The following is a 12785-nucleotide window of genomic DNA, read 5'->3' on the forward strand; positions in this document are numbered from 1 at the left end:
AAGGTAAATTGGCTCATGTCTAAATTGGCCCTGTATGAATGCATGTGATATAGGGACCTTATATTGTAAGCTCCTTGAGGGTAGGGACTGATGTAAATGTACACTATGTAAAAGCGCTGCGTAAATTGTCGGCGCTATATAAATACCTGTAATAATAAAAGGTTGGGTTCCCAGCAGCCATATTGACAAGCTATGATAGGGAAAGCATAGGAAGTGCTGCTGACAAACTGCATAAGGGCAGATTAATGTAGGGCTTTTAGGCACTGGCTGGTCTCTTAAAGTAGATATAAAACCCTTACTGAATGTCCTGTAGGTAGCAAAATGCTGTGTATTTTGGGGGAGTAAAGGGGTTTTATATCCTAATGCTGTAGCTTCTGTACAGCCTGCCCCTGTCCACAAGCCCTACAGTCATAACAGACTGCACATTTTTTTTCCACAGGGCATATTTTCAAGTTGTTGCTGGCTGCAATATTTTTAACAGGCCTTTTTCAGCACAGAAGCGTATCATTTTCTTTTAGAGACCAGGTGACAAGAGATTGTGGGAGACGGGCAAAGCATTGTCGTCCCATAAAAAAGTGGCCAAACAAGGGCTTTCTTTCTGTATTACCAGTTGTTATTTTCATGAAAGCTAGCTATTAAAATAAAATATCCTCCCTTTTAGGGGCCTGTTCACATTAGATGCGCTGCCGCTGGGGCATCCAGTGCCCCTGGAAAAAAGGGGGTTATAATTACACTGCCACCAATGAGACTGGGAGGAACAATTACTGCAAATGCAAGAACAAACTGAAAGAAGAGGAAGAGCTTAGGAAATAGCAAATTCTTTCCTATGCTCCTCAGCTCCATCAAGTGATCATAAAGTGGTATTTTCTTAATATTACATTTGACTTGGAAAGTAAATATACTATTCACGAAGCTGCCGAAGGATCTGGCCGTAGCTTCGGCCGAATGATGTGCGCGATCCGTGTGAGCTACAGGCCGCGAGGAGGAGGCCTGAGAGGATCTAGCCACGCCCCGTCCCAATGCTTTTCAATGGGAAAATTCTTTTTTTTTTTTTTCCTATTCTAACATCTAACATCTAACTATTCTAACATCGCGTGTCAGAATAAAGAAAAAAAGACACAGCCCTGTTTCTCCCCTTGGCGGCCGGGAGCGGAAGGCACCCAGAGCGCCCGGCAGAGTTTTTTATTTTTTTTTATTTTATCGAACTCCTTCTGCACTTCGGGTCGGCCGAACATGCTGAGCATGTTCGGCCGACCCGAAGCCACACGAAGCAAGCCGATGTATGGCTGATTTCAGCCGATGTACGGCTGAAATTAGCCGTACCAGCCTGAAGTGAATAGCCGAACAGTGTTCGGCTCACTTCACTTCAGATCGGTCATTCACTCGGCTGCCCTCGGCAGCTTCGTGAATAGACCCCTTAGTATGTTTGTTTTTGCCTCTAGTCGCATATAACGAATGTTCTCAGAGATTTGCAGAATGGATGTGAATATTTCTCTATGTTCAAACTCCTGGTTCCTCACAAGATTTTAGAACCGTGGGGACATGTTAAAACAATAAAATACACCACAAAGAGTTTAGATTGTATTCAATTAGAAATAATGTTAAATGTCACCCCAGTGCACTAATACAGTAGTACAAAAATGCATGTGTTGTGGTTCGATGTTTAAAAAAGGGTCATGTCTGTTATTGGCTGCATTGTGGTTTGTTGACAGCTTATTCAAAATTAAAGGCTGTCTTGATGCAGTGCATGTCACTTTTCTTGTATTCCTTTTATTATATGGCTATTAAAAAACATTTTTGCTGGTTAAAAATAATATATGCTGTAGCTCAGGCCCTGGACCACATGACTATAGTAATGTATTGTTCAATTGTAGGGTAGGGACCATGTGACTTCTAGTTATGTCCCTGGGAGTGATTACAATGTAGCTTTTTTGCCACTCCAGATGGCAGCTAATGCCCATTGCCTTCTGCAGTTGCACTGTCCAGTGACTGTACAATTTTGTGGCTATTGTCTTTCAAATAATACACTCTAGTGTTGATTCAAGATAAAGCCTGTCTCATCTCTCCCTCTTATATTGCAGCCTAACCAAGCTGCTTACATACTGTCCAGCCGCTGAAATAAATAAAGGCAGTGACGTTTGTTAGCACTCATAGCAGCTATGTGTCAGAAGATATGCAATCCCTAATTTGTATATTATTCCTTGTGGTTAGTGTAAAGCATGACAATTAAATTGTATAGATTAGTAAACTTGTTTTGAGTTGCCACTATTGCTATTTTTAATAGGTACCCAGTCTCGGAGTTCTTCTTTGATTTATTATTACCACTCTTTATTAGATACACAGTGGGCACGGTTCAGGAAAACAATGATCAAGTATGGAAGTTTCAGCGCTATTTTTTGGTCCAGGAATATTGCAGCAGATTGACCATTCCATTCCCATTTGTCATTTTTGCTTACTTCTATATGGTCCTGCGGAAAATGTTAAGTTGCTGCTGCAAAAAGCAGGAGCCTCCGCCTGCACCTTGCTGTAAGTGAATATGTCACCCTACATTTGCTACTTACAATTTCTGTATAGTAATTATATTCACTTTTAGTGATTAAACATTAACGCTAAAGATTAATCTGTTTATATTTTGCCTTCTCTGGTTCCCTCCACCCTCATCAACATTCTAATGAAATTTTTAAACAAAAAACTTTTTCCATGTTTTTATTACATACTTTATATTAGACCCAGTGACATTATCACTGGTTCTTTGTGCTTCTCTATGAAATGCGGGCAAATCACAGCTGGTGGGAGGGGCCGGTAGGGTGCTGTACATAGCTTCCTGAAAATATCACAGCACCCTGTCTCAGTAAAGTTGGCCATGGTGACACTGTCGGAACCATCCAGCCTAACAAAATTGAAGTGAAAAATGTGCTATGGACCTATTACTCTTATCATGCCTATACTGTAAATGTGGGAGTCCTTTGGATCAAGTTACTAAACATTTTTCAGTTACATGTATATGATGTTGTACTTATTTCCTAATTCCTATTTTGTGATTGCTGTTACGCTTTACAGTGTTAATGTTTGTTTCTATTGAAAATTGAATAAAAACAATGAGATGGAAAGATTAAATGGGCTGGGGGGAAAATTGTTGGCCGAACAGTGTCTGAATCCAATCAGATGCAGTCACTATTTGGGCATTCAGACAGCCGCAGGTGCTGCTGCTACTGCTGCTGACTGAATACAGTAGATCTGCAGAGGAGTCCTCCATCCATGCTGTTTAGTGTGGATGGGGAAATCAACTAATTTCTTTTTTTCAGTACATAAGTCTGAACGAGAGAAATCTAGGCATGTAAGACTAGCCTAATTTTCCAGTGGGTTGGCTCTTGGAAGACTTTATGCACATATCAAAATGCTTAGATGGGTCAGTCTGGAGGAGTGAGCATTCCTAGGCAAGCTGTAATGGCATGCAAACCAGGCAACACCCAAATGTGATGCTAAGTCTCCATGACTGGAAGACCTGAATTCCAGTGAATGAAAGGGGCAGGACAGAGACAGTAAAGCTATGGAGGAAAGGAACATCCTCCAACCAGGAAATGAGGCGAGCTCTATCTGACTCAATGCAACTTCTAATGCACACCATGAGAAGCTCTCAGTGTGCAGGGAAATCAGAGAAAGCTATTTAAATACAGGGGAGAAGCCTGTACAGAAGTGCAAGACTAAAGGGACTGCTGAAGTTCAGCTTTAACCATTAGTCTAGTAATGCAGCCAAAAACATACAGAGCTCAAAATTATTTTGTTTTCTTGAAGGTACTTGAAGTCCTCCATTAGTGCTCTGAATTGTCTTATATGTGATGGACACGATTTATGAAAAAGTATTCTAACAAAAACATGCCTTGTTCCCCTTGGGAATTAATTAAAATCCTTGTTTCTGATTTCACTTTTCACTGCGCAAAGGGCAGCTAATAGATAATTGGTTGTTATGTACAAGAAAAAATATACTTGTTGGAATGGCTTTCCTACACAAGTCCATAGGTCAGGCATATGTTTATGATTGCAAGTGACAATCTTGGGATTATTTCAAAAATAGCTGCTTGATCTGTTAGAAAATCTTAGAAGCTTTCTTCTACACCCATGATATTCTCTAATTATTACATCATGTCAGAAGTGAAGCAACATCTTTTCAGACCAAATGGCTTTTTGTTGAACCATGATAAATAAATTCATGCTCTTCTCTGGTACTGTCAACGCAATTAAAGCTGAGCTCCACCTTACCACAGTTTTACAGGCTCCTATCGTGTACTGAAACTGCTTACTCTAATTTTACTCCACTGCATTAGAAGCTGGCCTAAGTCAGATAGAGCCCATCTCATTTCCAGGCTGGAGAACACCCAGCATTATATAGTCCTTTTTTCCCCAGCCTGACTGTCCCTGTGCCACCCCTTTCATTCAATCATAGAGGCTCAGCATCACTAATAGGCATCACCTAGGGGCAACCTGCCTAGGAATGCCCACTCCCCCAGACTGCCATCAACCCATCAAGGCATTTTGAAAATTTGCAGAATTCCTCCCAAGAGCCACAGCTGAGAGAAGTAGCGAAGTAGGGTGCTGTGATGTTTCAGGCACCCTAATAATCATATCATCAATAGATTATGTCCCTCTATGATGATAAACATCTTTTAGTCAAGGTATGTAAACATTACTGCAGTGAAAAAAAAAAGTTTTTTTATGATGTGAAAGGTGCAGGTAAAAGATCAGGATTTCTCCATCACTGTAGGTTGACAACTTTCATTGTTTTCCCTAAATTATTAAAGTTAAATAAATTTAAATAAATTATTTTCAAAAGAGAATTGATTTTCTTAAAAGAACATCTCCAGGAATTTTAAAAGTTAACCCTCGCAGTGAGGTTACCCCCTCCCCTTCCCCCACGCTGCTGAAAGTTCTTTAACTAATAAATAAATTCTTCTTTGCCTCTGCAGGTTACACTAAGGAGGATGTTGAGACCTTGGCCTGGGAAGCTGTGATGAAAGATAATTATCTGGTGAAACTGATTAGCCAGAATCACAATAACACAGAGTGAGTATCCTCTGGTGCTCAGGGATGGAGCAGGCCTGTGAAAAAAACAAACTACAGGAACATTTTTTATATAATTGAGCCACGTAAGCTGCAGATCGGGTTGATCTGGCATAAATTCAAATTTCCAGTGAATCTGAGTTCTGCGGTTTTACTGTATGTGCATGGAAAGTTTTCCTGTCTGTGAGGATTCACAAGTTGCAATATTATTAGTGGATAGGGGGAAATAAAATGCACATTTTTAGGAGTAGAACTATGATTTGCCAGATAGTCTCAGATTTGCCCAGTTTGCCTGATTCCCAGATAGCAAGCAATTGAGCTGCAAGTTTGAAAATGACTTGCTAAAGTATTGCAGACTTGCAGACAATTACAGCAAGTCTGCATTGAAAGTCTCCAGACCAGCGAGCTTTGCAAAAGTGCTGTACACTTGCAGAGCTTTGCTAAGACCTGCAGGACTCTTGCTGTAGACTTGCCAAGCAAATTTGCTACAAATTAAAAAAGTGTCATCTAGAACTTGTGCTGCGAGTGTTCTGCAAGTCAGCAACTTGCCAGGAATGTGTGCAGCAAGTTAGAAAGAATTACAATTTAACCCTGCCACAAGTTTCTGGCAAGTTATTCTTGCTATCTGGGTACTTTCTATGGGTTATACATGTAAAGAATGAGTGGATTTACTCTAATGAAACCTAAAAGTGTGCTGTCAGTTCAGTTTGACAATACATGTCAATTATCCGCTTCTTGAGCAACTCTGCCCAGTGGATCATTTTGGTGGCACAGCAGAAGCCATACAAAATCCTCATTTATGGGCAAATGCATTATTATATGACCATATTTTGTCATCCTATCCAATCTATAGGGGTCTATTCACTAAGCTGCCGTAGGCAGCCGATGGAATGACCGACCTGAAGTGAATTGAGCCGAACACTGTTGGGCTATTCACTTCAGGCTGGTACGGCTCAGAGGGACTGAGCAGAACAGAAAAATTGTAAAAAAAGTAAATAGAAAACGATTGTGCGGAGCTAGCAGTGACAGCCAGCTCCGGCCAACAGTTTTCTATTGTCCGGCGGTTCTCTGCTGCCGTCAAAAAAAAAAAGAAAAAATCTCCCGGGCGCTCTGGGAGCCTTTCTCCTTGAAATGATTTAACTTGGTGGATAATCAGTTGCCTGTGGGCACCTTTTATAATAGAGATTTAAACAAAATTAAAAAAGAATGTTGATAATTCATACTTTACACGTGACTAGCACTTCCTATACAAATACTGTGAGGGGAATTTATAAAAACTGGAGCAGACAGAATCTGGAGCAGCTGTGCATGGCAACCAATCAGCTTCTCTGTTTCATTTTCAAATCTTACCTGAACAAACTGAAGAGAGAAGCTGATTGGTTGCCGTGGGCAAGTGCTCCAGATTCTGTCTGCTCCAGTTTTGATGAATTCCCCCCTAGTATATTTTAAAAAATAGAAATTCTCTATATATAGGAGAACTATTGGGAGAGCAAAATGTACTCTTCCCAATACTTTGAGCGGCATGTGACACTGCAGCTGTCACATGCCGGGTCTATAGCTGGAGAACTGAGCTATCACAAACCACTGATCGCTCGGCTCATGGCAGAGAGTAGTGACTGTCAGCCTTTCCCTCTCCCCTTTCCCTCTCCCCTTTCCCTCTCCCCTTTCCCTCTCCCCTTTCCCTCTCCATTTCTCCATTCCTCCAGCACTGACTGGAGGGATGGACAGGGAGGGGGCGGGCAAAGCTAGCTCTGGTTCTAGAGAGGCAGAGCCAGCTGTCAATCAGGCAGCAGGATTTAAATATTGTTGGGATCTCTCCTGGCTGCAGCGCGGTTCTGCAGCAATAGCCCGCTATATGCTGACTTTGGGTCACAGTAGGACATTTGCTAGTGTACTCTTGTGACCCAAAGTCAGCGCTATAGCCAAAAAAAAAAAGATTTGGCTATAGTTCTCTTTTAAAGGCTATGTTTACCGTTTGGACCATGTTTCATGTTACACCCTGAACTCCTGTTCAGGGTGTAACACGAAACATGGTCATATCGCAATGTATTTATTGTACTTAATTGGAGGTGGTCCACTCCTGATATAATCTGGCATATAACAACACGCGTTGAGTGGTCTTATCACCAGAGGGGTACCCAGGCTGGGTGTCACCCAGTGTGGCCGCTGAGTCTCAGCCACTGGGATGTCACCACACACTCACGTGAGGTCACCACACATGTGCGTAATGATGCCACGCGCACTTTACAGCCAGCTGCTATCTTGCTGACGGTTGCCGGCAAAGAAAGGAGAGGATGTTAATCCGGTGGGATAGTGTACGCCGCTGGGTCCCCTCCTCTCCGTGCAATTGTCAGGCTCTCGGTTTATGAATTTTGGTGTCGTCCAGTGCGGGCTGCACCTCCCTTGTGAAGCCTCTGGTTATCACACAAATTAGGCACGTACAGTGGCGTCACAAGGGGGGTGCGGCCCGCACCCGGGTGACACCCTGTTTCAGGAGAGAGGAGGGGACCCAGCGGCAAACCGTGAACGCGACCTCTCTCTGCGGGCGCCCATCACCAAGATGGCCTTCAGCAGGCATCAATGAGATGACCGAGCGTGCGTGATGACATCACGGTGGGGTGTCGCCCGGTCTCCGCTCCGGGTGACACCCGGTCTCGGGACGCCCCTGGGCACGTACACAGAGAAGTGGATGGTAGTGCTTACTTGTGCAGTTTGCTAAATGCTTGATCTGCAAGGCTGTCAGAGCACACTTGTTTGTAAGTGTTATTGCATTGATAGTGTTTTAAATAAGAGCTTAAATTTATGTTATTTTATTTATTTATCTAGGGAAGAGCACAGAGTATATCATTCTTGGAAGAAGCACTCAAAGCTCCAGTGATGTGCTGATCCTTGTAGGTCAAGCAGTCCATAGTTACACAGTATTTGAGGTTGAATACAGACACAGGTTCATCTAGTTCATCGTGCGTGTGCAGGCCCGGATTCCCCACAAGGCCACCGAGGCCCGGGCGGCAACGGCCATCTGGTTGCCAAGAAAGCAACACAACCAGGTCTCTCAGAACTCAAATTGCTTTGTTTCCTTTTAGGGCAGAAAACAGATTCAAGCAAATGGAGGCAAAGGTAAACTAAGCATCTTTCCCCTTGAATGTATAAAGTGTCATATCTGTTCCGGTTTTCTCTTTGACCTGCCTGCATTGTATCTCTCCACAGCTGTATGACTTGAAAGTGTTAATCAATGATATTAATCACAAGATAAAGTGATGTCATTTACACATGGAAGGATTATGGTAATGTACTATATCTCGGTTTTTTTTCCATTAATGAAGAACTCCGGGCAAATTAAATCTTAACCCATGAAGTGGGGCTACCCCTGCATTGCAAGGGTTAAGTGTTTGTTTGTTTTATAGGGAGCTAAAATAATAGAGATATACCCAACTGAACTCACCCGATCACCGCACCCTCTCTCCCCCTCTGCTCCAGCTTCTAAGCTCCTGTGGGTCATCATGCCCAATACTGTGTATTGGACATGAAGACGCCAAGGAAACAGAGGAGTAGAGAGGGTGCAGGGTGAGTATATCTCTGTTATTTTAGATCCCTAGACAAAACAAGTACTGAACCTTTGCAGTGTGGGGGTAGCCCCACTGCAAGGGTTAAGATTTAATTGCCCGGAGTTCTTCTTTAAGCTTTACATTTCTACCTATTAGAGTGCTGCTCTTTCCAACGGGTCTTTTAACATTATATACAGAAACTGTACCTCTCTTCGGGATACAACACCAACAAGAAATCTGATTAAGTGATGTTTAATCTAGACGTCTAAGGCTTCTGGAAATCATAGTAGTTGCTCCGTGTACTATAGTGATAGTAAAGTACACCAGTCACCATAGCTGACACTTAGAAATACTCTCAGAATGTAATACTAGGCACTGCCAGTTGCTTATTGGTATGAATTACTAGAAAATCTGCCACTCTTCTTGTGAGATGGATTTAGAATATGGCATAGTGCAGACACTCTGTTTTTGTAGCGCACACTACTGTGATTGATTTTCTTGTAAATCATACCTAATGGCCCTTTGGTAGTACCTGCATACATTATGATTTTGTTTTACCTGTCAACTGCAGTGGCTAGTGATAGCCTTTGCATGTACCATTAGGACTTGATTTATTTAGTATGCACAATGTAATGCATGCAATTATTGATATTTTGGATTTCAGGGCATGCTTTAACTGTCCTTTGAATCAGGGCCGTCTTTAACGCGGGGCAAAGAGGGCGCTTGCCCCGGGCCCATTCATGGCTGTGGGGCCCAAAGCAGCTGCCCCTTGAGCCCGCTGCCAGCAGAAACTTGCCGATCGGATCGCCCGTGTAGCGCAGGGATCGGCAAGGTGTCCGTACAGCCCCACACGCCTGCTACCCTGGTGAGGCCCCCGATATGTTTTCGGCGGCCGATATATCGGTGCATCCCTAATATAAACGGCTGAGCTTGCAATCGGTTTGAAATCCTGCAGTCAAAGTTTTTTTGAGAGAAGTCTATGATCTATGTGTGCTGTTTGTCCGATCAGTATTAAAGACGGGCCTGCTTTGAATAGTGAGTATTCAAACAATCTGGGATCCCAGATGTTTGGAAACTCAGATTGTTTTATTGACTAGATATGTCTTATTGCTGCATATGACATTTACTTACAGTATAATGCATTCAGCAGTTGCAAAAATGAATAACTCGCTGTTTAAACATGAACAAGTCACCCCTCTGCCCCTTTCTCCCACATTTTCCCCTGACCACCTTGTCCTGATACCCCAAGTGTTCCGCTTTTCTTCTACAGGTTTCATCTTCTACAGAAGAAATAAGCAGAGCGTTTTTTAAGAAGTCGCACCATCAACGGATGCTCTTGCCGTCTTGTTCTCTGCTAAACATTCAAGCGGCATTTCAATTTATACCTCTCTTTGTTACATAGATTAAATGCTCAGATAATGCTGTGGGGTAGGTGACTCATTAATAGGTAGTAGCATCCTAAATGAATTTAACTTATTACATTTTGAATCATGACGAATGCTCAGCTGCAGAACAATAGCAGTGCTGTTATGGCAGCTTTACCTCTAAAGATTTGTGGAATAATATGGCAAGTGTGTGTGGATAATTGCAATGACTACAACAATGATTTAAATACAGAATGTAGTCCTAGAGGTAGCGCAATGTTGATCACTACTATATTTCTCAATGTTGGCTAGAGTAGAATAATGCTGTTTGAAACTTTTCAAAGCATGCAATACAATTTTGTTATTATTTGTTTAAATGCTGAATATCATTCAACATTTAAAGACAGTCTCATCCAAAGTGGTCCACAGAATTTGTAAGGAAGATGGTGGCTACCATAAAATCTTCACCTAGCGATCATTTGGACAGTCCTGGTCAGATCTTCATAGCAGAGTCTGTCCTTGAATTTCGTTCTGCTGGGACCTGAGGAGATATTTCATTTTGTGTCAATTTGCAGTGCTTTTGCTCTTTTTGGAGATGAGCCAGTACATGTTTGTGATGTTGTATTTGGTTCTTGTATCTGTATTCAAAAAATAAACTTCATCAAGAAATTCTTCTTTGTTTCATGTCTTTGAGTATTTTGTTTTGGAGGTGAAATGGTGGTTGTAAAAAGAAGTACATTTATTTAAGCATTTAAACTTTGTACCTTACACAACTGTCAAATGCATTGGTTGTCCATGACTTTTGTGTGACCCTGTAGCATGTCCTGTAAGTGGACAGTCACTTAACTGCTGGGTCAGTGAACTACATGATGAACCAATTGTATGTTTATGCCATAAAGATCTCAGCTGTGAAAATATAGACAGAGTGGTATATGAACGTTGGAACAGATAAAAAAAAAATGGCTGCTTCATGCAGCAACAGTTTTGGCTTTTATTTATAACCCTACAGTGAGAAAAGTCATCATGATACCTGATTGGTTGATATAGACAGTACCCCTTTTTATTTTTTTGGTCTGCTGTCATAAAAAAATATTTGATTAAAAACATAAAGTCTTCTCCATGGCAGAAGTTTTAGTTTGTAAATAAATAAAAAAAATACAGAAACAGGCTGAAGTATGGAAGCTTTTTGGCCTATGTATCAAAGTTTTGGAATTAAGAACATTGTGAACAAATGAATGAAAACTTTCATTTCCCATTGTAATTGTCCAGTGTGTGCTTACCACACAGGCAGTTCTTATTTCTGATACTTTTCATAAAATATGCTAGTACTTCTACGACTGCTGGGAGTTACTATTTATTCATCTGTGGAAGATACAAACCCTAGACTGCAGGGGCAATGACATTTTTTTAGTTTGCATATTTAAAAAAATGCGTAAACAATCTTAGCAAATATTTGATTGGTTGCTATGGGCAACTGCACTATATTTACACAGAACATTCCTAAACTATTGGCAATTATCATGTTTACAATGTCACTCTATATAGTTAAAGTGGTATCTTTAACCTGCAAAGTATTACAGTCATGTTTCCAAACAGCTCCAATTCTCTTAGCTCAACTTCCCTGGACAAGGAACAGCACAGTCTCCAGCAGCTGTCCATCTACTAACTTGGAGAAGGAAGGAAGGAGGGAGGAAGGAGGGGTGGGGAGCAGTGGAGAAGGTTAGTGTTTTTTCTTGCCATACCTGTGTTTGTGGATACTCACACAGCTTACTAGCACACAATGGTGGCTCCATAGGACCCGGAAAGGAAAAGGGGTCACCCTAACACAAGTTTATAGCCAACACTCAGGGGATCAGATGATTATGCAGGAAACTAAAACTTTTAAACATCAAGCAGCAGCATCCATTGTAGGTGATTTAACCTCCCTGGCGGTATTCCCGAGTGTGGCTCGAGGTTAATTTTCATTACCAATAGCAGTAACCCCGAGCCACACTTGGGATTGCACAAAAGTGTCACTTACCTTGTCCCTGCGAGCCCGCGGTGTCCTCTGCTGTACGCGGCCGGCCGTTGCCGGCATTCAGTTTAGCTTTCGCCGTCACAGCGGGGGGCGGGAAATTCAATAGTGAAAACATGACATTTACACAGAATCCACACAATACAATGTAATCTGCTATAATAACATTTATGTATCAAACCATTTCACTTGAATTTTGTCCCTAAAGCTTTGTCCAGTGCCCTGCCTGCACTTTTACTGCACTTTCAAACAATTTGACATAGCTTAAAAACATATACCTTTTATCTCACTTTAAGCAATGGTTTAACAAGAGAAAGTTCTACTATCAATGTTCCTGTACAAAATGCTTTCTTCTTAGTTTATATTAAAATGTTTAGGCTGGTGCCATATTACAGAAAGCAAATGGATTCCCTTCTTAATATGCTAATTGGGCTGACAAAAAAAATGCAAAGAATTCAGAATATCAGAAGAGTAGACCAAGATTCTCTACAAAGCCAAGTGTCAGTGTCTGTTATTTTGTTATTAGCTATTGGTGCTGCAGGCAACTACATAAGAACCCATCAAACATTCTTAACCTAACAAAATTTAAGGAGAGAGTGCAAGGGTGGAGGCAGAGGCGGCTCTCTAATTAGGCAAATTAGGCGGTCGCCTTAGGCCTCGCGCTCCCGAAGGCCTCGCGGCCGCCTAGTTTGCAAGGAATTGGCCCTTTTTTTTTTGTTCAGCCCGCGGGTTGAACGAAAAAAATAGATCAGTGTATGGCCAGCCTTAGACAGGAGCCAATTAACCTTCCAGCATGTCTTTGGA

The 12785-nt window shown here is 41.8% G+C and overlaps 1 protein-coding gene across 1 annotated transcript in view; it reads left to right on the top strand.

Annotated features, from left to right (window-relative positions):
• Positions 1-8345, top strand: part of TRPM8 (transient receptor potential cation channel subfamily M member 8) — a 57667-nt gene extending 49322 nt beyond the window's left edge. Inside the window, exons 23-26 of the mRNA XM_018558269.1 lie at positions 2336-2526; positions 4965-5061; positions 8142-8175; positions 8266-8345. Coding sequence (XP_018413771.1) covers positions 2336-2526; positions 4965-5061; positions 8142-8175; positions 8266-8316 — 373 coding nt within the window. The 3' untranslated portion in view covers positions 8317-8345. The remainder of the gene's footprint in view (positions 1-2335; positions 2527-4964; positions 5062-8141; positions 8176-8265) is intronic.
• Positions 8346-12785: the final 4440 nt, after the last annotated feature.

Source organism: Nanorana parkeri, unplaced genomic scaffold (assembly GCF_000935625.1).
Source record: "Nanorana parkeri isolate BGI_ZX_2015 unplaced genomic scaffold, ASM93562v1 scaffold329, whole genome shotgun sequence".
Lineage (NCBI taxonomy): Eukaryota > Metazoa > Chordata > Amphibia > Anura > Dicroglossidae > Nanorana > Nanorana parkeri.